The sequence below is a fragment of the Podarcis vaucheri genome (genome assembly GCF_965113315.1).
Source record: "Podarcis vaucheri genome assembly, chromosome: 1".
NCBI classification, from domain to species: domain Eukaryota; kingdom Metazoa; phylum Chordata; class Lepidosauria; order Squamata; family Lacertidae; genus Podarcis; species Podarcis vaucheri.
Window position 1 is genome coordinate 97,115,657 of NC_138759.1, and position 26,570 is coordinate 97,142,226.

Below are 26,570 nucleotides of genomic sequence, written 5' to 3' on the forward strand. Positions count from 1 at the left end.
CCTCTGGAGAATCAGTGCCTTTGTTTTTTCTTTCTGTCCATGGATAAGCAACCGAAGGAAGCTATAAGAGACACTTACAATAATATACTGCAAGAGAAAATAGTTAGAATTATGGCCCTGTTCACGCTTAATGCTGAAACAGGAAACATTTCATCCATCTTGGAAGCACTGACACCTTGTGGACACCAGCCCTGCCTTATTTCTTCCAAATTTTCCTGTGTTGAGTGGGGGAAGTCTGAAGGGAGCTTCTACCCATGTTTGCTTGAAACCTCCATGTGATCAGAAACTCTTACAAAGCACCGCACTGTAGAGAAGAAAGAAGGACAGGAATAAATTTCCCAGTGCAAGGACAAGCAAAGAACCTCAAAGGTGCACAAAATTAAGATTGATTCAGCCCAACATGTTTAGGTTTAAAGAATTTGCCTGGGGCATTGTAAAACAAATGTTATCCACCTGCTGCATTGCTAATTGATTCCTCGGGACATAAAACATGAATCTGGAAAGTGGGCATGAAATGTTTTTGGTAAAGAGGTTGTAAAATATTGTTCTTTTTATTATGAATAGCTACAGTTCACCATGCAGTGTATATGGTTTGCATAGACCTATTTCTCAGATGGGGTGTTTCATAAGCAAAAGCCTCGTTTCTGAGGTTTCTCACTGCTACTTTTATAAATTTTCTTTACAATCCAGCCTGAGCAATGCTTCTGTAGATATTAGAAGAACCATTAAGTATAGTTCCAGCATGTTTCTTGGTGTGTATGTGTGTATAGGCATGCAATTGTTAGGAAATGTTGCTGCCTTTGATTAAAATACCAGATTGGTGATCACTTAACTTGACTTTCCCCCTGTGTTCTTCTTTTGAAAACAGTTGCAGGCAAAATGTGCTGACCTGCAAGCAGGATGTAGTGAGGCTAAGAAGAAATTGAATGAGGTAAGCTCGTTCTTCCCTTTGTCCTCCCCTCTTCTACTTAGACTCCCCTCTTCTATTTAGACGGGTCTCTGTCAACTCTGTGTTGGACAAAAGAGGACAAGGCCTCTACATCTTTAATTGTTGCGTAGAAGAGAATTTCGGGATGTAATGCAAGCTACACCTGCTGAAATTCATTCTTCTGCTCAGTTGCATAGGAGCCCTGTCACCTTCTTCATTTGACCACCTGGACCAAAATGAACTTGAATAATTGTAATTGTAATAATTGTAACAATGTGCACCCGCACCTATGCAAATAAGAGTAAGAGGCAGCCCGGAATATCACATTTTCCATTGTTGCTTGTTAGGGAAGGTTCTGCTATGTTAGTAAAAGCTGCCTCCTGCTGGTTATCCAAATCTGTCCCAGACAAGCATAATGCCATATTGACTTTTGTCTTGTAATGATACTGCAGCAAGAAATAGGAAAGATGAAAGAAACTTGTGCACAAGATGTACCAGTGTTTTATCCCTTGCCAAAAAAAAGGGGGGAGACCTTAACAAATCCTGTACAAGTTGGTATGAGAGGGGACCATGCACTATCCTGGTAGGCAAGTGTGCAATCCAGTACTCACCTCTGTAGGCAGCTGGAGGAGACAGCGCTGGTACAGCAGAACTGTACCGAGCCTAGGCTCACATCTCAACACTAATGCCAAGGGTTACATCCAATTGTGACGGTCAAGGGCCCTGTGAGCTACTCCTGGTGCCTTTATGAGAACAACTGGTCATGCTATTTGAGGGAAAAATAGGTAGAGCTTGCCAGAGTTTTAAACAGAACCCTATCATTCTTAGAGGGCTTTGCTTAAAGCTTTGTTTTTTGGTTAAATTGGTTTTTATTACATTTTCACACCATGTGTTATTAATTCCAATCCTTTAGGTTAAGAATCACAGTGAAAAATTGGACAAGGAGCTGGCAGCCTTAGAAACAGTGGAATCCCAAGCAGATTCAAAGTATGTGTCCAGTTCCTCTCCATCCTTCCCTGTCCCCTTTGCAATGAATTGTGTTAATTCAGCAGTAGTCCCTGTTGGTGGTGGTGGGGTTTTTGTATCTATAGTTTATATTGTGTGTGTGTGCACACGCGCACATACACACACATTCTAGTCCAAATGTTTCCTTTCATGGCAGAATGTTCTTTATGCTGGAAACTCTGTCAGCCTTCCTCAGCTTGGTGACCCTGTATGGTTTTGGCTACAACTCTAATCAGCCCAACCAACAGTCAGGGCTGGTTGAAGTCTCACGTTAATTCTTGACATGGTGCAGTCACTGCAAAATGATGGTTAAACATCATTTTCAACTTAAGACTTGCATTGATTTTCAAGGATTAGGGGCTGGGGAAAACATCTGGCACTTCTTGAATGTTGAAAAACACCCAGCATCAAAAAAGGTTATTTTAAGAATTACTGTTTGCTCACTGAGCCTTAAAATAACCCTATTAAGGAAAGTCAGCGTATTTTTTTCCAGATGGGAGACTTAGCATCACAGTCCTGTGCAGGTCTACTTGGAAGTAAGCCTCATTAGGTTCAATAGGCCTTACTCCCAGCAGTGTACTGGAAGAGAGAGCAAGTAGCAATGCTTGCACCGGCAGAACGATCTCCTTAGTGCAACACTGAAATCCACCTGTGTGTTTTATTGTTTTAATGTACTGGCTTTTATGTAGATTCTGTAATGAGCTGGAATTTTTGATTATGATGAGCAGTATAAAAATGTTTCTGCCTTTTAAATCAGTGGGTATTAAGAAATGTTTAAGTTTGATTGAATCCTGTCCATTGTATCCTTCCATGAAAATGGTATATATTCAAACTGGAAGACCCTAAGATTTGCCGGTCTCTCTTTTTTTTCAAAATTAACCCATGAGAAACAGGTGCACTCGATTAATAATGGAGTCATCCAAACTGTGAGCAGCAATATAGGAGAACGTTTCTTTTGTGAGATTCTACCTTTCTGTTTTATTCAGCTCTGTTGCTGCCCTAAATAGCTTCTTTAAGATATTTTGTTTTCCCCACTCCCCAATGCTTCATTTTTCTTAGAATAAATGTCTCTAAATGCTCGAGAATAAATAATGTGTTGTTGTTGTTGTTTTAATTTAGTGTATTGCAGAAGCTTCGGGCACTGGTGGCAATGAATGAGAACCTCAAAAGCCAAGAGCAAGAATTTAGAGCACATTGCAGAGTAAGTTTTTTAGATGCTTCATTCCAAGTCAGTGCCTGCACACAATTCTTTTTGAGGATCCAGATTGAGGATCCATAATCCAGATGTACTCCTGTGCTTCTTTGTATATGCAGCAGAATACATGTATGGACCATGTTTACTAATTCCTGTTGCTTAGGAATGCTTTTGCAACGCAGTAACTGGAAAAACTACTTCCATGTGGTTATGGGCTCCGTGTCAACATGAGGACCAGAGGTGTAGTGGGGGACGCACTAAACACCACATCATGGGAGGGGAGCCCACACTTACCACGGGGCGTGGCCTACAGTGCACCTGAGCCACATGTCTCCTGGGAGTGACGCAGTGGCTCGGGTGCCTGCAGGCTCCCTGCTGCCCGAAACAGCAGCGTGGGGCTGGCATCTGCCAACCGCCTCCCCCTCAGGCTCAGCTGCCCTACAGCTGAGGCCCCAGCTCACCCCGCCCCCAGGTGCAGGGCGCATGTGATGCCCCAGATGTCTAGCTAAGCCGCTGTTGGGTACCTTGTAGTAAAGCAGAATATAATCTTTTTTTAAAAAAAAAAAAATCCATTTGCCTTGGTCACCTGGCTGGTTCCCATTCCACAGTTCCCAGGTGGACGTGTGCAGTGGGAACCTATGAACATTGCAGTGTCTTAACACTGACATCTGTTAAGATTGCTGTGTGGAGCTCCCACCACCTAGGTGCCAAGGTAATGCATGAATTGGACTGAAACCATAATCAGTGGTTGTTGCGAGGTACCTTGAAAAAGTGATCAATATCAGGAGTTATAAAATATGTAAATTGTATGAGAAAGGAGGAAAGAAATGGAAAGGGGCAAGAATACAAATTGAATTTTAAACCCCTGTAACTTAATATTTTGGGGTGGCTATTTTCATTATGGGATGCAGTGTGCTCAGTGTTGCTTCTGCAAAAGCGCTTTCGAAATGGTTAGGGACAGTAGGGCTTGTGCAAGATGCTGTAGTCATGGTGGTGCTTGTATTTTGATTTTTTTAAAAAAACTCGAACTTATTCCCTTGCCCTTCTGACTTGGGTTCATTTGCATAAGAGTCAGACTGTGTGTTTTCCCCTCTCTCTCCCCCACCCCCTTGACAATAGAGTGTGCTACTTTACATAATGCAGAACATTCACCTCCTCTGGAGCCCTAAGCACAGAATGTCTATACGTTTTTGGGCTCTTTCTGATGCATATTTTACGAAAAGAAAACACTGTCTCTGGCTTCTGTTTCCATAAAGAGCACACGTTGATTGCTAATGAAAAGAAACAATTATTATTTTCTTGCTGTTCTAGGAAGAGATGGCACGCCTCCAGCAAAACATTGAAAGTTTGAAAACAGAAGCAGCTGAAAATGGAGAAGAGAAGGTAAACAGAAAATATTTAAGCATTCTTACTGAGCTTTGGAATCTTCTTCCCACATATATTTTTTAAGAATTTTAAAATGCTTGCGGTCCCTTTGCTCCATTTAGAAGTGTTTGCCCTCATTTGGAATGCTGCCTGAATTTTTTGTTTTGCCAGTCTGTTAATTAAAGGTGCTAACGTGTGTGTGTGTGTGTCTGTGTCTTTTGATGTGATTCACTTTCTCTGGTTACTTAAAATGAACACTTCATTTCACTTTAACAAAACTTTATATATTTGAACTCATGTCTTTCTTATCGAAGGCAATTTCTTATACACAAGAATTGGGACTTGGAACACTGGAACACAGTCAGTTCCCAAAAGTGTGTGTATTTTTTGGAGGGGGGTAGTTTGTTCTTTTATGTACACTGAATAGCAAATCTGATTCTGTTTGCCTGTGTATTTTAATAAAAGAAACATCAGGACACATGGCGGACATTTAACAATGGATGTGGCATGCAGGTGTTTTCCATTAGAGGACCTCTAAATTGTTGCCCAATTTAAAAGTACATGAGGCTTGAGTTTGGACTCCACCTTCAAGAAGATTGCTCAATTCAGATGGTTCTTGAAACCTTGCAGTCCATCCTCTCTTCCAGAAAACTTCTCTTTTGTTTTGCACTAATCATAGTCAGTTGTAGTGTCCAAATCAAACTGCAGAGTTCTTGCACTCCAAGAAAAACCCACTTCAGACCTTGGCTTCTAATTTCTGGTTTGGAGGACAAGCCTTAACCATGGTCTGCCGATTCGGATGCCATGGCAAACTGGGGTTAGTATTAAACAGGAAAAAGCAAGCCGTCTGTAAACTTGTAGCTCATTACTGAATGTCCAAATAAATGAACAAAAAGATACTTTGAGCTTTCCTGGAGCAAATCAGAACTCCAGGATAGCTTACCCAGGATTTTATTCTCCACAAGGAGGACTATGTTGAATAGTCTTCTGATACTCTGACTGGTGTGTTTCTCCAAACCCCACTGTCCTTCCACCTGCTAGTGTGCGTTTTTAACAGCTGTACAACAAGCAGAGCCCGAACAGATTCAACTTTACCCAGGATGGACTCGTGATGGGGGATGTTCTTCTGCTGCTCTGGGCAGCTTGCTTTTAGGTGAATACGCTATATATGTAGTTGCACAAGTTAACATGTTTGGTTGGATCCAGTAAAATGTGACAGAACATAGCTTTCTTGAACCCCTTCCCCTCGGTATGTTTTTAACTTTGCTGCAGAACCAGTATAAACCCTGGGCCCGGTATCAATAAGTGACAAATCATAGTCTTGACTGAATTTGGTCAGCTGGAAATCAGTTTTATTTTATGTCTCCAATGTTAGGAACCCGCTAAAATTATAGACCAGCAGTACAAAACCGAGAGAGAGAAGCTGCAGAAGATCAGACTGCTTCTGGTGAGTTTTCCAAACCGTAAGTCTAGCTGGGTTGGCAGATGTATTTGCTAAATGTGTTCCTGTCCTGTGCAATGTAAATTTCTGGTTCACGCGAGACTCCCGGATTCTTTAATGGATGTTTTAAAAGTTGGAAATACCAGTTTGGGGTAATTATTTGGAAAACGTCACCTTTCGCAGTGGAGCCAAGAGGGCAGGGGGTCCACATGGCAGCAATTGATTCCGTTATCAGGTTGTTTCTAAATGTCAGTTTGTTTTTTAGAAACCTAGTCACAGTTTTTGTTTTGTATATTGTTTTCAACTCCCCTCAGGCCCGACGAAACAGAGAAATAGCAATTTTACAACGCAAGATTGATGAGGTTCCCAGCAGAGCTGAGTTAACACAGTACCAGAAAAGATTTATTGAACTTTACGGGCAGGGTACGTATATCAGGCAGAAATGCATTCCTCACAGCTAAGCACTATAAACCTATGGAGCATGGCAACCACTTCTTGTTTAATGTTGTTGTATCACTGGCTGTTTGACATTCACATCGTACGCCTTCGCAGACAGGCAGGGTTTTTCCAAAACATGGATTTTAAAATGCCCTCAGAGCCAAAGATTTGGCGCTTTGGGGGTAGGTTCTTGAATGTTCGTAGCTGGTTCTGCCACTTAGTTCCACAGTCTATATATTAAGACACTGTTCCTTACGTCACTAGGCAGGGGGAAAAGCAATAGCAACAACCAACTCACTACATGCAATGGGTACGTCAGGGCTGCCCTCCCCACTAATACACCAGTTAATATGTGTGATGTACAGCATTCATATTTGTTTCCAATCCCTGCTGTTCTTCCACTTCAGAAACAATGTGTGTGGGGCCTGTGCATGCACACAAATAGGTGCACGCTCGTACATACGCATGCAGTGCAAGGTGAGGAAGCCTTCTCCAGGCCCATGATCCCAGTGCACTTGTAACGCGGTTGCTGCAAACTAGTCTTCATCTGCTTCTTAGTGGCTGACTACTTCAGTGGAAACCCCTTCAGCAGCAACAGCTCTTCTGCTCATGGAGCACTGGCTAGGGGTTTAAGTAAGCCTAAGGAAGAAGAGGAGGAGGAGGAGTTTGGATTTGATATCCTGCTTTATCACTACCCTAAGGAGTCTCAAAGTGGCTCACAATCTCCTTTCGCTGCCTCCCCCACAACTAACACTCTGTGAGGTGAGTGAGGCTGAGATACTTCAGAGAAGTGCGATTAGCCCAAGTTCACCCAGCAGATGCATGTGGAGGAGCGGGGATGCGAACCCGGTTCACCAGATTACGAGTCCACCAACGAAAGCCTGCTTGTTTCCCAAATGCTCGTCCTCTGGTGAAATTCTTTGTTCTTGGAGAAATGGGGTGGGCTGTCCAAAAAAACGAGGGGGGAAAGACAAAGGTGACAGAAGAAGAAAATCAGAGGTACTGCGTTCCATAGGAACCTGTCGTTTTCTGGTACCCAGAGGTAAACTCCTCCTATTGCCCTTGGCCCTCATTTTCTGTCTGCCCCAGTTGTTCACTTAGTTTTTTCCACATACCTCCCTTAATGGAACTTTCTGCTCTGGATCCTCTATGTATGCCTGGCTCTCTGCCATTTCCAGAGATCGTGGGGAAAGTGTTCCTTTACAGTAGGTGAAATCTGCAGGGCAGGACATGTCTACCTGCTGCACCCTCTTTGGGGGATAGGTTAAGGTTAGGGGGGTCCACTGGTAAGCAAGCCCACATGGGCATTTGACAATTTGACTCAGATTGTAGATAATTCAAGGGCTTGAATTTCTTACTCCCAGAGGTAGGCAATTTCTTGCCATATGGAACATGTTGTGATTGTTGTATCCCACCCACCTCCCCCCAAAATTGCTCAAACCATGGTGAGGGGTTTTTAATTGTCTCTGTAAAAACAGATGTCTAGTTCTTATAGTTACAGGGATGTCAAATTTGTGCTCGTCAAAATTAGCAATGTGATCTTTTATATTGAACAAGTGGTTTCTATGGCTGCTTATTATACTTCTGAATTTTTCCCGGAATAGGGTACTCATCTGCAATGTCATTTCTCATTGGCCTTTCTCCAAAACATCTGTTGGGGGGTGCACATACATGCACGCGCACTGAAGCTTTATCAGCAGCCAAAGCAAAATAATATATGGGTTTTACCGCTCCCGGAACCATCGTTGTATCACTGTCCCAGCCACACTTAATGTAGTGAATTGATGATTTAGGAGAATTCTACCTTTTGCCTGCCTGATCTACGCTAAATGAGCATTGCAAATCATTTAGAATAACCCTTTTTGCTTTACAAGCTGAAATACTGTCACTCCCAATAAATTTATGTGAGCTACAATTCACAGAATGTTGGTTTTATGTTAAGATATATTGCCAGCCTTTTATAGGTTGGCTGAGTACTTGGGAGTGTGTTTTTTCCCTCCTTGGATTTCTATGACAATGTTGAAAAGTTGAAAAGAATGTTTGCAAAATTGTATTTCCAGGTTTTGGCTGGGATCCAAATAGGCTCATGGAGGAGTCCTAAAGGGTTTCCCTACCCTTGGAGGATGTTTGAGACAGTTGTTTTTTCCATGAAATGGCAGCTCAGGAGGTCCCCTGGGTTTTGGGGGTGGTTTTACAGGAAGGGGAGTATGGTGTGTAGGGAAGGGTGTGAGAAAGCTACTGTGCACAAATGGAAGTCTTATCCTTCTGTTAGCTTTCAGGCCTTTACATTTCTTCCTTCAGAGCTAATAGGAGCCATGGAGAGATTCTGCTCCTTAATAGGTGGAGAACAAGCCTTACATATGACAGCAGGTTCACCTTTTAACCTTTAACGTTGTACACCTTTCATGTTGTGCACTGTTAACTTATTTAAGTTAAAAATTATCATGAAAGCCAGCTTTCTCAGTCACCCAATTTTGAGTGCAGGTGACACTGGGGCTTCTTCTCCAGAAGCTTGTGTTTAGGAGTGCAACCTAAGGCTGCAACCTTATACTCACTTAACCAGAGTAAGTCTTACTGGACTCTCTTGTACTTACTTAAGAAGGCATGTCTGGGATCACGCTATAAGAATCTTCCCTTCGTTTGCAGTTTCGGCAACACACAAAGAAACGAAGCAGTTCTTTACCCTCTACAACACACTGGATGATAAGAAGGTGTATTTGGAAAAAGAGGTAAGCTGCTTGATCAGATGTTCTAGCTGACCACAAAGCCCCACCCGCAGTATAAGCCGTTATTTTTTGCAATAAGGGGAACTATGGTGAATATATTTGGGTTCCTGTTTGGTTTCTTCTGTCTGTTCTGTAAAAGGTTTTTCCTTAAGGCAGGAGTGGATGGGGAACCCATGGCGCTGGACTACAGGTCCCATCTCCCCTGACCACTAGCCATGATGGCTGGGGTTGATGGGAATTGGAGTCCAACGACATCTGGAGGGCAGCAGGTTCTTCCCCCAGCAGGTTCTTAGTGGGGGGAAATCATTAGTGGGAGACATCACTTCACAGGATTATTATTTTTTAAGAATTGCACAATGCTTTTGTGTGCCATATAGCATTAATTAGTTCTAATGTAACTCAGCGTGGGTAGAATGTCTCCTCTGCCTCCTCCACATAGGAGTTCTTGCCAAAAATTTAAATGGCAAGGTGTAATTATATTACTCTCACCCTCCACTGATGAGTGCGAAACCAGACATAAATTCAGAGATGCCTCTTAATGAGAGGCATTATTTCTATAACCGATGTGCAGTTAAAATATTCATTATCTTTTCCTTTCCTTGACGTGATTATGACAGCGCTGAGAATGTAGTTATTTTAAAAGTCGTCTTTTAAAATGCCAAGTGTTAAATTGATAAAATACTGCCTGACTGTGTATCAAGAGCTCAGTGGTATCGAGCATGTGCTCTGCATGCAGAAGATCACAGAATGCAGCAGCTCAGTCCCTCCTAACATCACCAGGAAGGGCAGAGAGAAAACCCTGCCTACAGTCCTAGAGAGCCCCCTGCCAGTTGGTGACCATACTGAGCTGGATAGACCAATTGTCTGACTGTAGTAGTCTGACTCTAAGGCAGCTTCCTCTGTCCCCAATGGTGAATTGAGATGTCATGGAATTGTGGGCCAGCTAGATTCTGCTAAATTTGCTTATTGACGCCTGATTACACAAAAAGTTGTGGTCTTCACAGGCTAAAGCAAACATGGAGAAAAACAAGTGAACTGGAGGAATGTGTGTGCTTTTGTGTGAATGCATGGACAAGGAAGCCATATTCCTGTAACCCACTTACAATTTTTTTTGTACATAAATCTTGTCAAATAAATAAAAATAACCCCAGGTTGACTCCTGAATGGGATTCTCCTAGCCAAAGAGGATTTTCCCATTTCCTGCTTCAGCCCTACAAGAAGGCCAGCAGATCCTAATTAATGGTATGGGATGAGCTGAGGAGAATTCAGTGAGGATGGAGGTCACAGAGATTGATTATAGGGGGCTGGTCTGAAGTGCATGGATTAAATCAAGCAGTGGATTCTAATGCGGGCCTCCTCAGGTAATCGTGTCAGAATGCAACTGCTTCAAGGCTTTTGCTAAAAAGAGGTCAATACATTATGAACCTTCCTTCAAACTGACTTGAGACAATTGGTCCATCTATCCTGATTTTGATTCTTCTGACAGGCAGCAGTTCTGCAGGGTTTTGCTTTGAATAAAGTGAAGCATGTGATTGATTGCCCTGTTGAATTTGGCAATGTGTTGTCTCGTGTCAAGTGTTATTTATAAAGGGGCGGGGTGGAGGGGGAGACCCATGGTTTCTTGGAAGACCTGCTGTGGTTTGCATTGTTATGCTGCACAAATAGGAAACCGATTGTGTTCTTTTCAGCAGCTAATGCAAGGCAAGGAAAATGCTAGTGGAGCAAAAAATGTGCAATAGCACTCTGTGAGGCAAGGAGAAGTTTTGTCTACAGCTTAGTCCAGGGTTGTCACCCTTTTTCAAATAGCGGATGCCATGGGGTGTGTGGCAAAACACAAAATCAAGAGTACAGTCATTGCTGCCCAGAATTCACTGGGGTTTTGTAACTCTGTGGTTGCATATCCCTTTGTACATGGTGCTTCAATTTCTTATGAGATGGCTTTGATAATGTTTTGATAAATAGGATAGCAGCAGTCCAATATTTATTTGAACACATATCCTAGCTGTGAGGAGCACAAAACATTGAATATATGCTCCTGAAAAGATAAAAGTTAATAGGCACATAATTTGTCTGAAGTCATCTAAATTCCCTACCAACACATGTTTGTGTGTAATGCTCTGAATACCCTCACACTGTTGTATTTCAAGTACTGTTCTTAGGGTAACATATTACTGGTTCATTAAATGCATGTTCATTACTTCATGTCTGAAAGTATGTGTGAATACAATAAGAAATTTGTGGTAACCCAGTGAGGCCTCAGATTCAATGTTTTTGAACGAGTTGGTTCACACACATTAAACTGCAAATCAAGTAATTTAGTGCAGCAAAGCCTGTATGATCATGCATTAGCCAAGCCGCATCATTTTCTGAACCAGCCCTATTGCTTAAAAGGCATTTGCTTTTTTAAATGGAAAACTTTGCATAAAAATGCATCCTTGTGTTTGTCTTTCTCAGGTTAACTTGTTGAATTCAATTCATGACAACTTCCAGCAGTAAGTAGTCCTTTCTTTTTTGTGGGTACAGCCTTTACTAACACAGCTTGGCCATTTCACCTCCCTTACGATGACCAGCCCTTGATTTAAAGAAACAGTCACATGTCTTTACAATCTTTCCAGAAGTTTCAATGGTCTTAAGAAAAAAAATTAAGTCATGTATCCCATTCACGAAATTATGCATGTCACATTATGCTCCTAAATAGTTCATGTAATACTTGTTTCAGTGCCTTTTCTCTGAAACTATGACAGTATGCTGTTTCTTGTTTTTGAAGGGGAAATATAGAAAACAGTCCTAAATTATTATTTCTTTTGTCAGACAAAGGCACACTTGAATAGGCTAGCCCTAAGAATTCTGTCAAAATCCGTGGGAATTGAATAAGCATCACTGGATCCAAAGAGGCCAAGTTTGTCTTTTCTGTCAACTGCAAGCAAAGTTTGACTTCCATGATTTACCATTTAGGCTGCAGACATATTGCGTGGACTCTCACTCTTTCCTCAAGTGACTTTGGTACCCATTCTCCTTTGTCTAATGCCCTCGTGCCATGTGCACCCCATTCTCCTTTCAGAGCCATGGCTTCTTCTGGTGCTCGAGACCAGTTTCTGCGGCAAATGGAACAAATCGTAGAAGGAATTAAACAGAATCGAATGAAGGTTAGTTTATTATTTTCACATAAGTTTTGGTGGTGTTTCTTCTTAGACCTCAATATAACCTTTATGATTTGTGCAATGAAATACAAACCTACAGAACATCTGGAATATGCTTTCATTCCTGCGCTGCTACGATATGCTCATTATTACCCTGTGAGCATACTGCAACATTCTAGCAATTGAAATAGAACACACAGGTTGAAGATGCATCTCTATGCCAAGCACAATGGAAATGATTTGGATTCATAGACTTGGTCCTGAAAGCAATTGCCTTGGAACATAATCAAGTGTGTGTTGTGTTCCTCCATCATGCAGCCTTCACCCGTTAAAACACGTGCACAGTTCTTATCCCAGATCACATATCTGCCAAAATTCCCTTGCATTATTCTTTAAATTACTCCCTTTTCTTTCATTCACAGAGATCCTTCTTTCAAATAAATGGCCATTCTCAGTTTTTAGATTTAATGATTTGTAACTAAGATGTGCTGAATAGGACAAGGGATAACCTAAGGTGTAGGAAAGTCACTATTATTTAGGGTAGGCAGTACTACTGCACTTGATAACTGGCTTGACTCTGGCAAAGGCAGTTCAATGTCTGAGCCACAGAGCATCTCCGACTAAAGATTAAACTTGGATTTAAATTAATTAGTCAAGCTTATAAAGTTTCTCTAGTCTAATGGATGGCATAGCAAAAGGAAAAATAAACCCAAGGGAAGTTTGATCTTCTTGCTATCTCTGCATTGAAAGGACCCCTTGTAGATGTTCTCCTGTGGAAAATGCTGAACCTTTTTTAAAAAACCCAACAAGCTTCTTTGCTACAGCCACTCTCACTCAACAAAGTAGAAGGTGTTTCCTTCCTGCTTGCCATTTTTTAAACTCATCCCATTGGGGTGAGACGAGCACTTCTAGCACAAAGCACCAGTGTGGGCCATATACAGTAGGTTGTCCCGTAGGGAGTCAGTACACCTGTTGAAACCACAATGCAGGTATCCTTGAACAAGGTAGTGTAGGAAAGAAACATCCCATGAGCAGAAAGGCAAATTTTTACTTGGTCATGATTTTCATTTATGAATGCAAACCATGAAGGTGGGGCCTCATGAGTTACCTTACTTTTGAGATTTTAAGCAAAGGGGTGTTGGAAAAACTTCACCACAAGACTTGTGGCACTAAAGGTTTCATAGTGATTTCACTTTTTAATCCTTTGCTATATTTCTGCTCTTTCCTAGTTGTAAACTACCAAATGTTTCTATTGTTGGAACAAGTGCAGATGCAGGGAGCACTTTTTGTTTATCTGGTGTTTTGGTTTTTTTAAGAAAAAAGGGGGCGGAAATGCTGGAGGATTTCGTTTTTGGTCTTGCACGTTCCAAGGTACCATAATACTTTCCCCTTGTTACCAACAGATGGAAAAGAAAAAGCAAGAAAACAAAATGAGAAGGGACCAGCTAAATGACGAATATCTGGAGCTACTGGAGAAACAAAGACTCTACTTCAAAACGGTCAAAGAATTTAAAGAGGTAAATGGGACAGTGGTGGTTGGGGGAAGAGAGAGAGAGAAAACACGCGCACAGAGATACTTTGTCTCAAAAGCTCTGACCATGACATTGTGGCTTAATAACACACACACTGATTCAGCGCTACTTTGTGATGCCACAGTGTCCCCCCCCCAGTCGTCTAGCGCTGTATGTTTGTGGGCAGAATGCAGATTAGCTGTTCACAACCTGGTACCCTGCAGATGTTTGGTGCTACAACTCACATAATCTCTGTTAGCCACAGGGCTGAAGAGTTAGTCCTAAACACAGAGGGCATGAGGTTCAGAAGGGCTGGTGTGAATGATTCTAGGTAATATAGTTGGTAGCAGAAGGCTAAGAACAATCAGATGCATTCGTCTGTTTTTTTCAGATATTCTTATTTTCCAGCATAATTCATACGGACCAGTCTCATCCAGCACCTTTTCACTTTAACAGTAAATTCCACCTGCCTTGCCTTCCGTATTACCTACAGCATGTGTTAAAAGACAGACAGCTGATTTGGGCTGTAATCCTATATGTTTAGTTGGAAATAAGACCCATTGAATTTAATTACCCTTGCTTCTTTGTAGCCATGCAGGTTTGCACTGTTAGTATCATCATTTAACTGACATGTCTTGTTTAATATTTTAAATCTTCCTTCTCTTTGTTTATCAACAGGAATGCCGCAAAAATGAAATGCTTTTATCCAAGCTGAAAGACAAGTGTTCTTGAAGAACTTCAGACAGCAATTCATTTATATGATTGAATTCATTTTCATTCTGATCCAGCCCAATGACTAGATGTATTCCTTTTTGAGATTTAATGCAGTATAGCAGTTCAGAAGTATTATTTGTCTTTTTATATATGCACACACATAGACAGTAAAGTGACACTGTTTTGTAAATGATTTACCTTTGCACTAGTTAAGATTTCATGTGCACTAGAAAACATATATTATGTGTTAAACAATAAATATGTATAAATCAAAAGCTCCAAATTTGTTGGCTGACAACTTGCTTTCTAAGCTTTTTTCTTCTTCTATTCATGATAAAAAAAACTTCTTCACTAACAGGGATGAGTGCAGATATTGATGTTTTGCCCATTTCTCTGACAAGCTACAACATTGGCATCTGAAATTCTGCCCAAAGCATAGAAACCTTCAGCACAAATGACAGAACCTGATAGCTCTTTTAGAATTTTCTAAATCCTAAAGTTCACTCTAGAAACAACACGTGTGCTAGCTGAAGACTGCAGAGGTAAATGGGCTGAAAAAAGTGCAAATGCCTTTACTGAATCCAAGCGCCCCTGCTTCCAAAGTTGGCAGTAGGGCTCCTTTTGCAATGGGCTGGTGGTGTATGTGGGGTACGAAACAATACAAGCAAGGGAATCAGACGTTCCCTCTGAACAAGCAGACAGCACTTCTAGTCACACAATAGATCTCTGTGTTTCTTTGTATTCTTCATACGATAGTCCTACATTGCGTAATATGCCTTTTTGAAGGGTTGTCTGACCAACAAGCAGCTTAATACGTGTGGATATTGAGAGTCTGCAGCAGGTAATGGTGGGAGGACTTGATATAGGCATAGTTTTCAAACCAAGCTGATGCAGATGTTTCTTCCTGTACCAGTAAATGGATTTAAAACAAACAAAACGAAAACCTCCCAGTCTCTGCTCCTGGAGAGACTAGGATCTTGAGGTAGCCTGGAACCTCTAGGCAATAGATTAAAGCTTGAAAATTCGGTCTGCATTGATGTCACCAAAGTATATATTGCATGCTGTTGTTGTTTAAAATATATTTGACAATTAAGTTATTTTATACTGACTAAGCTATCAGACTCATTTTAAAGAGCCTGATGCCAACTTTGCATTGATCTTAAAACTGAGGTAATAGCTGAACATGCAGCTGAGTAAAAGAGCATTACCACATTTATCCCAGCATAGTAAAACATATGTGTGATGCTGCAAGAAAAGATTGCACTTATTGTAAATTAAATACACATTAATATTTTTCTGGAAGAAAAGTACACCAAGAGTTTGCCAAAGTATGGTGGTAACCACTAAATGACTCTGAAGGAAATCAGTTGATGCAATATGTTTTCCGCTCTTTGCAGAGCGATACGCTGTCCTCCCCAGTTACCATTCAATGTTCAGAGTTATGATTTTCCCCATAAAATGCATTTAGCACTGGTAACAGGGCTAAGACATAAAACACATGCTGGCTGCATGTAGACAAATCCAGTCCAGTTAATAGGGTCATTTGCAGCTACTAAAGGAAAGTTTCCACATATCTATATTTTCCCCAAAACCACTGATTTGAATGGAAGGCTCTGGACTTGCTGGCTGGGAATTTAGTTTCAATGCTCCCCTGCTGTAGTCTTCAGAAAATTGTCTCCATCCTCTACCTTAACCCAACACTTCCTTGTGCCATTTCACATAATTGTTTTTGCTCAGTTTTGCTGCGATTAAAAGTTTTAAAAGTTCAGCCACCCAAGTTCAATGATTCTTGTATCTTAGCAGTCAATGATCTTTATCCTGATTCATATCTGAAGAATTACTAAAGCAAACAAATACTGTTAGGGGTTTTATTTGTTGCTGACACTTTACTTACCTCCAGGCTCTGTGTATTGTAGTGCCTTGTAACTCTTGGAATTCTTGTTTTTGGTGCCTTGCTACGCCCGCCATAAATGTTTCATAGTAAAAGTTATTGATGACACTAAAACTGGCCGTTGGCAAATGAGCAGAACAACTTTAAAAATACGGTCAAGCCTTTACAAGGCAACACAGGACAGCTTGTTGCACAGGCTTAATTGTGATCGGAGTGGGCTTCTTGAAATTATTTGCTCCCTTTCATATAGGGAGCTGCAGCCAACTGGGCAGGAGGACTTTTGCTATGGTTAGAGATTTCTTCTCTAGAAAACTGGGCTGCATTGCAATGCAATGGAGGGTGTGTAATGGGCTATGTTTCTGATATATCACTCGTTCTTATTGCTTAATTCCCACAGTCAAGCGAAATATGCAAACGGAATTACCTAGCAAACAAAATTTGCGTAAATGAGCTTAGTACAATCCAATAGGTCTGGCAGCCATGCCCCCCCCTCCACTATCGCTATTTTTACCTCTGCCTCACAAAAAGGCTCTTGAATGCATTGTTGTAGTTTTTGTTAAAAGCTGTATAAATCAGAGGGTTGAAGAAGGAGTTGGAGTAACCAAGCCAGAGGAAGATGCTTTTCCAGACTGGTGCTATGGTGCAGGAGCAGAGGGGGCTTATTAGTTCTGTGACAAAGAAGGGAATCCAGCAAAGTACAAACACACCAATTAAAATGCCAACCATCATAGCCGCTTTCTTCTCTTTCTGTTCTCTCCATGTTTCTCCATCTGTCTGGAAAGTGACAGTCGCATGACGAGCTGTAAACACCATCTGCGGCTGATGAGAAGCTTCTTTCACCTTGACATAAAAGCAAACAGGAATTATTACCAAGACAGTTTTGTTTAAGTAAAGGATTTCTACACACACACACACACACACACACCCCTTCACTGCTTTTCAAATGACAGACCAGCTGTGCCCAAGCCCAAACTCTAGACTTCAACCAGTGTGTGTGTGTTGCAAGACTTCTGCTAGGGTGGAGGGAGGCAAGAAAAATAAAGATCAGGACAGAACTACGTTGCCCCGTTATTCACTCCTGCAACATACAGCACAAACTACTGCTCAAATAAGTCACTACCTCAAATAAGTCAGAATCCAAAGGCTGGTGAGGTCTTGTGCATGGATTTATGCCTTTCAAGCCATTCTGCCCTAAACCTATTCCCCTTGCTCTCAAGCAGTGCAAAGTAACATCTGATGCAACACAAGGAAAGCAAAAATGGCAATGTCTCCAGGTGAACATCTGCACATAAATGGGCTTTTAAAAATCCTAGTCATACTGTTTGGCACTTTTGTTAGAGTGATCCAACGTTTGGCTAGATGGGAGAGCCAAAGGAAAACTGACCCTCTCTCCTCTAACCTATAGAAATGTATCCACCTGTCCAAAGCGCGCGCACACACACACCCCACAGACAGGGCACTACAGCAGCATCAATAACTAATGGAATAAACCATAGAATGAACAATTTAATGAAAATGATTTACAGGTGGTACATAACACCAGTCAAGCTTGAAAAAAATTATCATTTGCCCGATAATAAATGTTGGAAATGTAATGAAATTGAAGGTACATTCTTTCACCTTTGGTGGACATGCCCAAAGATTAAGGCATTCTGGGAGATGATCTATAATGAAATGAAAAAGTTATTTAAATATACCTTTATAAAGAAACCAGAGGCCTTTCTCCTGGGCATGGCGGGCCAATTGGTGCCAAAGAAGGACAGAGTTTTTTTCATGTACGCCACAACAGCAGCAAGGATACTTATCGCTAAGCATTGGAAGACACAAGACCTACCTGCCAGGGAAGAATGGCAGATGAAGCTGATGGATTACATGGAATTGGCGGAAATGACTGGTAGAATCCGAGACCAGGGAGAAGAGTCGGTGGAAGAAGATTGGAAAAAATTTAAAGTATATTTACAGAAATATTCTAAAATTAATGAATGTTAGAAGGATGCTGGAAAGAAGCTACATGACTTTAGTAGAAATACTATAAAGAATTAAGTATGAATAGATTGATATTGGGTAAAGGGGTAAATTTAAGGCTAAAATGTGTTCAGATAAATTATGGAACTAAATTTGAGAAAGAGGGAAAGAACTTGCTGGAATAATTAATTGAACTAGAATACAAAAAAGGAGGTGTGAGGAAGTCGAGGAAATAAGCAAATGAAAGATAAGGATATGAGAATACGGGGTTCTTTTTATTTTTGTTTGTTCTTTTTTTGGGTTCCTTAAATGATTTTGCTTTTTCTTTTTTGCTTTTTTTGTATTTTTGATGTTTTGTATTACTGTATTTATTTTTGTTTCTGAGGCTTTGTAATTGTTTATTGCTTGTATTTCTTTTTTATTTCTCTTTTATTTTATTTTTCTTCTCTGTAATGTTTAAACTTTAATAAATATTAAAAAAAACAAAACCATAGAATGAACAAGATGGGTTCTATCCCGTTCTTCCACTGCTAGATGTCTTTGAACTGACCGTCATCACATGAGAGCCCAGGGTGGTTTAATCTAGCAGAGGCTAACATCAACAGGAGAAAGCAGAAAGATTGGTTTTTTTAATCAATTAACCCTTCCCTGTGGGTCCCCCTCCAAAAAAAAGAATAGACTAGTCTGCCTCAAAATGTTGCACCCTCTGACTTGAATCATACACACAACACTGGAATGACCCCATCTGTTTGCTCTTTGAATGGCTAATATTGCTGGAAAATGTTACTGGAAAACTAAAACAACCACAAGCACCAGCAGCAGCACTGCAGGACTTGCCTGATACTGGTTGATGAACAGTAATGAGGAGAAGCTCTGGTGCTGAACCCAGCTCCAATTAAGGGCTTCCGGGTGACATCCAATGATTTCCCCATGCTTGTGCAACAGAAATCCACTCATGCAGTGGGACGTCTGGTCTTTCTCCCACTTCAGCCCACCAAATCAGCTGGAGATGCTCCCATGTAGGGGAAGCAGCAGGGTAGTAAGGAGAAGCCTTTGTTGGATCTTACTCTTTGTATGAGGCTTTACTGACAAACAGCAGAGACCCAGAGGTACAGCTCTTTCTGGGACTGCTCTGGCCTAAAGAATGCTCTGTCTGTCTGTCCTCAGCTTTATTCAGTAATCCAACTACAAAGGAATGGACAAAACATAATCATTATCACTGAAGTGAGAAATTAATAGGCATTTAATGTTGCTTTGCCCAACTCAGGGTTCCATCTGTAAGGGCCTGACTGTTTTGAACCTCTTTAGTATGAGAGGAGGGTAGCAGCCCCAGAAAGGCTAAGTGTGAGCAAAAAGTAACTTATCAGTCATCAGGGTGGATAGTGCAGTCTTTTCCTACAGGTGAGAGACATGACTCTGAAACCTATGCTAGGAAATAGAAGGGCATTTATTTGCCTATTCCTCCTGCTCCTCTGCATTACTATTCTCATGATTCTCAACCAATAAATCAATGACTACAGATCTTTGCCCTGGATCTATATTAGTAGCCTAAGCAAATGCTTCTCTGTTGAACTTGCACAGGGGAAAAACCGAAATTGCTATAGTAACAGAAATTGGTAAGTGGGGCTGGGAGTATACCTGCCAGTTTCACTTCAGACTTTACTGCCTCCAGGACATGCAGTAAATATAGTCTGCCTCGCTGATTTGTTCTCCTTCCTGCTGCTTCAGGTGTTTCCTGTCATCCTGGACCCTTTCCTGCAGCCTCCTCTCCTTTGTATTTGCTTCTACCTGCATCAAAAGTCCTGGCAACCAGAACTGAGCACCCTGGTCTACTTTGATCCTAACATAAAAGGCTTGTCCCTGCAGATGATTAATTGCCAGGAATGTTAGCAAACCTTATCCTGCTAGCAACCTTACCTGTAGTGATCCCATTGATGGCAGTGGGACTACATTAAAACAAAATATATTGTCCATTTTATGTCCTAATTCTGTTGCATGTGCAAGGCCTACTGAATTTAAGGGGGCCTCCCCCCCCCATTCCTCCAAGCAGATATAGGGTTACAAACAGTTACAAACAAACAAAAAACTGAATCGATTTCCTGTGTGCAAAGATTAGGGCCCCCTCCAGACAACCTGTTTATTGAGCATTCATCATGATTTGCTTGCACAAATCAGGAGATTAGATTATATTGTCTTTATTGAGCATTCATTCCGATTTGTTTGCTGCAATGAGCATTTGTCCTGCATTCCTGATTTGCTGGCAGGCTTTTTATACATCACCCCATTAATCAATTGTTCATCTAACACTTTTCATTGTGTTTCCCTGTCACTTTCCTAACAGTAGAAAGTCTGGGGATTATTATTTTTTAAGTGGATTTGTTGCACTAGGGCAATAGAACTCCTTAATCCGTTTAAAACGTGCAAGCCTAAAGTTCCTATGTGTGTTTGAGCCACTCCTGTGAAATAGCGATAGCTTGCAGGTACCCCAAGTCTTGTTAACTCTGCACAACACCTCTTCCTTTCCCAAAAAGATAACATTGGCTCAATGTTTCTTATCGCTTGTCCATTCCTTCTATGTTTTATTTCAATATTGAAACAAGGACACAGTGAATAAAGAACTCCAACAAACATATTTGCAAAAATGTGCAGAACGTCAATAACCTATTTCTATCTTGAATGTGACTAATCAATCTCCTTCATAGATCATATCAGAATACCAGGAAAATGAAGAACCCAACTTCGCAGTCCTTGCCCAGGCAAGTTTGATCACACTGGAAGAGAGTGCAGTGACTATCACTCTGCTCATTTGAAGCATCAGTAGAAGAAGAAGAAGAAGAAGAGTTTGGATTTGATATCCCGCCTTTAACTCCCCTTCAGGAGTCTCAAAGCGGCTAACATTCTCCTTTCCCTTCCTCCCCCACAACAAACACTCTGTGAGGTGAGTGGGGCTGAGAGACTTCAAAGAAATATGACTGGCCCAAGGTCACCCAGCAGCTGCATGTGGAGGAGCGGAGACTCAAACCCAGTTCCCCAGATTACGAGACTACCGCTCTTAACCACTACTGGCATTGTTAGTTATAATTAAAACTGCTCCACTGTAAAGCCAAGCACGAAAGAAAGGTTTCAAGACAATGGTGTGCACACGATGAAATAAAAAGACAGGCTTAAAATAAAGAAATTCATTTTGGGTTGGGACTGTATATAAGGACCTTTTGCCTATCAAGAAAGGAAAATGGACTGGGGATAGTGGAGCGCTTTCCTAATCAAGGATGCTAAGAGACTTATGCTGTAATCCTATCCAAATTTACATAGAAGAAAGGCCCATTTAATTCAGCTGAGGTTACTTTGACATAAATGTGAGTAGCAACCTGCTGTTGCTTGCAACAACTAGATCTGTATGTGCATTCCCCAAAATGTAACCGTTATATTCAGGTGCCAATTCACACATTCAGATGAATTGAAAGTTGCAAAACACGCAACAGCTTTACCATGATAATACACTAATCTAATAAAGGAAGCACCATTATCTTTGCTGCACCTTCCCCTCCCACATGGTGACATGATGAAGATCTAAGGGCCCCTTGGGGTTTACGATCCACAATTCCCTCCGCCCTTGCTTAATATGATAAGAAGTATTTTTCAAGTACTATTAAGTATTTGCCTTAAGAAATGAAGATTTTTGTCCGACACATCAAGCTGCAGTTTACCAAAACATTAGTAACGTGGTGCATGTTTACTCAGAAATAAGTCCCACTAATTTTCAATGGGGCTTAATCCCAAGGACTGCACTCTCAAATTTCAGTATGTGTGTGCGCACACATTCTCTTGTGTCTGTGTATCTTATTTCCAGACACAGCATTATACAAATTTTGTTTTTAATATCACAAAAAATGGTATCTATCAAAGTTCTTTCTCTGCCTACAAAAAAAAGCAAATGATTGCAAACTTGAAAATTATGGAGGCAATAACATAGGAAATGCAATTTTAAAAAAGTCAGAAGTTTTACAGTCATCATCCCCCGGAAAGAAACAATTCCATCTTCTTGTCTTCACAAACTAGTGTGTGTGTGTGTGTGTGTGTGTGTGTGTGTGTGTGTGTAGCTCAAGATAACACTTCATGCATCTTATGAAGTGGACTATAGTTACCAAAAGCTTCATGCAATGATACATTTTGTTAGTCTTTAATTTGCTACAAGTCTCATTGTTCTTTTTGCTGCAACAAACTAACATGGCTAACCCCACCCCCCACCCCCAGAAATTGCTGCCATGGATTTTGGGCACACTTGAATGAATTAAAGCTGGAATCTGTCACAGTCATTCACATCAAGCCATGCAAGGAAGCTATAGGGAAATCAACTGGGATCATTTATGAACTGAAACGACAGGCACTGAAGATCAAGCCCAGACAATGTAAACTTTTGTTGCTGACTTCAATGGTATGGAGACTGTGACCAGCATGAGAAATGGTAGTACATATTAATATGGATAGCTCAGTCGGCAGAACATGAGATTCTTAATCTCAGAGCCGTGGGTTCAAGCCTCACATCGGGTGAAAGATTTCTGCATTGCACCCTTGCAACTCTACAATTCTATCAACAGCAATTCCTTATGATAGCTAAATAGAACCTCCTTATTCAGAGGCAGTAGGCCTTTGAATACCAGGCGCTCAGGGAATGCAGCGAAAGAGCCATGCAGCAAGTGAGCTCCCTTTGTAGGCATTCTAGAAGCACCTGGCTGGCTAGGAAAGAGGAGGCTGTAATAAACAGGCCTGACCACCCACTCTCCTCTTCTATCTCCTTTACGTGACATGCAAAGTTCATCCCTGCATATTCTACCTCCCCCACAATTCATCTTCACGAGTGGCTATGAGTTAAGAAATGCACACAGGTGGATTTGGTTATGTAGCTGCTGATGCATAGATGGACAGACAAATGATGACTCTAAGAGAAAGACTTCATTTCCAAACTCTTTGCCACAAGCAAGCATGCGTGACAGAATAATTCAATACATAGTTAAACCATTCTGCAATACACCAAAACAGTGCAGAGAGCTGGGGGAGATGTGTGCATGCCAGCGATATTGATACAGTGGTACTTTGGTTTAAGAACAGCCCTGTTTACGAACTCCGCAAAACCGGAAGTAGTGTCCTGGTTTGCAAACTTTACCTCGGTCTAAGAACAGAAGCCAGACGGTGGAAGGGCACCGGTGGTGGGAGGCCTCATTAGGGAAAGTGCGCCTTGGTTTAAGAATGGTTTCGGTTTAAGAATGGACTTCCGGGACGGATTAAGTTCGTAAACCAAGGTCCCACTGTAATTCCCTTCCTACCAAAGAATGAGTCCCAAGATGGTTTATAATAAAAAGCACCCCATCAAAAAAATGAAAGGGGAGACAGACACTATTAAAGAATCTTGAGGATTAACAGCGTAATCCTAAACAGCATAATACTTAACTCAAATTTATTTCTACTGCCTTCAGTGGCACTGTGTGTTTAGGATTGCAGATGAAGACGACAGCAAACTCAATTTAATTGAACATGGTGTGGGCTTCCTTCTGTGTAAACATGTACATAATTGGGCCGCATTGTATAAATAAAAATATTAACCCTTTTCCGCTTTGGTTGTGCTAAAGGATAAAACAATGGAAACCATTTATTATTTGCCTCATCTTAAAGCATTGTAAAACCTTAGAAGCACTGTACACCAAATATTTGTATTTACAATGGTTTCTTTCTTCACACAATGAGCATCAGCTTTTGAGGCTGCACACACACAAAAAAAGGAACACATAAGATGAAAACAGATTTCAAACCAGCTGTGTAATTTTGCACCTCCCCATTCATCCTGCCACACTGGCTGTCTAATGCCTGCATTATTCTACTTTCCATCTCAGATGTGCCACTCCACTCTCATCCTCTAGCTATTCCTAGCTGAACCTTTCTGTCCTGATGTTCACTTTTGCTGTTTCTAATACATCCAGAAGTCCCTACAGCTGTTCTATAAACTCTTCCCAAGGTTAGAGCTAACCCCGGAGCATAAATAACACTGAGTAACTTTCTCCAGACCCCACACCAGAGGTAGACACTCCCCGCAGCAGAGCGCAGAACTTCCAAGCAGGCTTGGAAAACCTACACTTCACACTTAAGAAGCTAAGCAAAAGCTCCGCATAAACGCACTTCCTCCCCTTTTCACTGTGGCCCCCTGAATTTCCAGCTGCATCCAGCTGCAAATTTCCAGCTTACATCTTTCAGCTTGCAAGTTTCAAAACTTGATTCCAAAAGAAAGAAAAAAGTTTTCATTCAAGGCTGCATAGACGTTTCAGGCTGCTTGAAGCAACTTTTCCAAAGGGCGAATGAATGCCTCTCCTTCCCAGCTTCAGTTGCTTTTGAAAAGATCTAAAATTCCGGAGCTTTGAAACCAAAGTCTGAACTGCGCTGGTTCGAAATAACCCTGGCTTGCAGCAAATGCTGTCTACACCTGCTCAACGGCCAAGTTCAACAATCAAACCTTGAATTGTTTGGATGCCTGCTGGTGAAACGCAGATTGAGATTCATGCTTGTTAAACTTCTCCGACCCACCGTTCGCCCTATTGCTCAACCACCCCTACTGTGTATGCTGCGCGCGACTCCCCGCTTCCCACAGTGTTGGAGGGTCATTAGCCCCCCCCCCGACAGATCCGAGGGTGGCGTTGTGAGGGAGCCAGATTCCAACGAAGCCTCGCATCTAAGCCTCGCATCTCACGTTCCCTCACCCGCTGTGCGCGCGAACCCCGCCCAAAAGTTGGGAGGGATCCCAAGGGTCATCTAGCCCAACCCCTGACAGACCAGAAAGAGGCGTTGCGGGGAGTCGGATTCCAACGCAGCCTCACATACCACGTCGCACCCCCCTCCTCCCTCCGCACCAATCCTCCCCCCCCCCCGGCGGTGCTTTACCTGCCCCGTTTCTGGGAGGGGCGCGACGGCGTTCCTGCCTCCGACGCGGAACTTGGCCGCCTTGTAGATCTTCCAGTAGACGAAGAGCACGACGCCCAGGGGCAGGTAGAAAGCGCCCCCCGTGGAGAAGACGGCGTAGGCGGGCTCGGGGCTGACCTGGCAGCGCTGCTGCTCGGCGCTGTACGAGCTGCCTCCCCAGCCGAGCAGCAGCGGCAGCAGCGCCAGGAGCGCGCCCAGCGCCCACGCCACGCCGATGAGGGCGCCCGAGGCTCGGCGGCGCGCGCGCGGGGTGTAGCGCAGGTGCCTGGAGACGGACCAGTAGCGGTCGAGGGCGATGGCGGCCACGCTCCAGATGCTGGCCGTGCAGCAGAGCACGTCGAGGCAGACCCACGCGTGGCACAGCGCCCGGCCCAGGCGCCAGCGCCGCCCGCCCCCCGACAGCTCCTTGGCCAGGCTGAGAGGCATCACCAGCGCCGCCACCAGCGCGTCGGCCGCCGCCGTGGACGCCACCAGGTTGTGCGGCGCGCGGTGGAAAGCCCTCACGCGCACGATGGTGGCCAGCACCAGCAGGTTCCACACCAGCGTGGCCACGGTCAGCAGCGCCAGCAGGCTCAGCACCAGCAGGCGGAAGAGGGACAGGGGCTCGCCGTCGTCTGAGGACGAGGTGCGGTTGGCTCCTCCGGCGCCTGAGGAGGAGCCGTTCAGCGGCATGGCCGGCTTGGCGGGAAGAGCAGCCGCCCGCATAGAGCTCCCGGCGCGCCAAACTGAGGGAAAAGGGAGCGGGCGGAGGAGGCGGCGGGTCCAATCAACGCGCCTCGCTCCTCCGAAGTGCTTGGGAAACTCCCGCCGGCGGGCAGGTGGCCGGCAGCCGAGCCGCGCAAAGCGCAGCAGCTGCTCGCTCCGCCCCCTTCGGAAAGGCCGCTCCCGCTGCCCCAGCGCCACGTGCTGCTGCTGCCGCCGCGCGCGCCTTGCTTTCTCTACCCCGGGGGCGCGCAGGGTCTGATTTAGGTTTGATGAGGCCCTAAGCTTTATATGTCTAGCTGTCCAGTTTGTCAGCAACAAATTGCCGCTGGTTTTTTTGTGCTGAATATATGCTGTATGGTAATTTATGAACCTAATAGGTATCTAAAGCCATTTGCACATAACAAAGCATGTATTTTATCAAAGTAATTAATATAGAAATGAGCAAACCAGTGATATTTGAGGGAGCAGGCTAGCAGGCGGAGCCCATTACTTACATCATAGGAGCCTGCACAACACAAAACACTGTTGCTGTATGTAGGTTTTATTTTATTAGTTTTTTATCTCATATTTTGGAAATGTA

The 26,570-nt window shown here is 42.7% G+C and overlaps 2 protein-coding genes across 3 annotated transcripts in view; one reads left to right on the forward strand and one right to left on the reverse strand.

Moving 5' to 3' along the window:
* Positions 1 to 14,746, forward strand: part of CCDC93 (CCC complex scaffolding subunit CCDC93) — a 38,921-nt gene extending 24,175 nt beyond the window's left edge. For both annotated transcript variants that reach the window (XM_082198398.1, XM_082198399.1), the window contains 11 exons: positions 869 to 931; positions 1,842 to 1,915; positions 3,053 to 3,134; positions 4,440 to 4,511; positions 5,869 to 5,940; positions 6,249 to 6,357; positions 9,019 to 9,101; positions 11,553 to 11,590; positions 12,160 to 12,244; positions 13,642 to 13,755; positions 14,428 to 14,746. In XM_082198398.1, the coding sequence (XP_082054524.1) occupies positions 869 to 931; positions 1,842 to 1,915; positions 3,053 to 3,134; positions 4,440 to 4,511; positions 5,869 to 5,940; positions 6,249 to 6,357; positions 9,019 to 9,101; positions 11,553 to 11,590; positions 12,160 to 12,244; positions 13,642 to 13,755; positions 14,428 to 14,481 (846 nt within the window). In that variant the 3' untranslated portion in view covers positions 14,482 to 14,746. The remainder of the gene's footprint in view (positions 1 to 868; positions 932 to 1,841; positions 1,916 to 3,052; positions 3,135 to 4,439; positions 4,512 to 5,868; positions 5,941 to 6,248; positions 6,358 to 9,018; positions 9,102 to 11,552; positions 11,591 to 12,159; positions 12,245 to 13,641; positions 13,756 to 14,427) is intronic.
* A 1,707-nt stretch (positions 14,747 to 16,453) lies between these two features.
* Positions 16,454 to 26,108, reverse strand: LOC309518815 (5-hydroxytryptamine receptor 5B-like). Its single transcript, XM_082199326.1, has 2 exons — positions 25,247 to 26,108; positions 16,454 to 17,194 (listed from the first exon to the last, which is right to left on the reverse strand). Exons 1-2 carry the CDS (start codon positions 25,988 to 25,990, stop codon positions 16,862 to 16,864), a joined length of 1,077 nt encoding a protein of 358 aa, XP_082055452.1. The 5' UTR covers positions 25,991 to 26,108; the 3' UTR covers positions 16,454 to 16,861.
* Between the last annotated feature and the right edge of the window lie 462 nt (positions 26,109 to 26,570).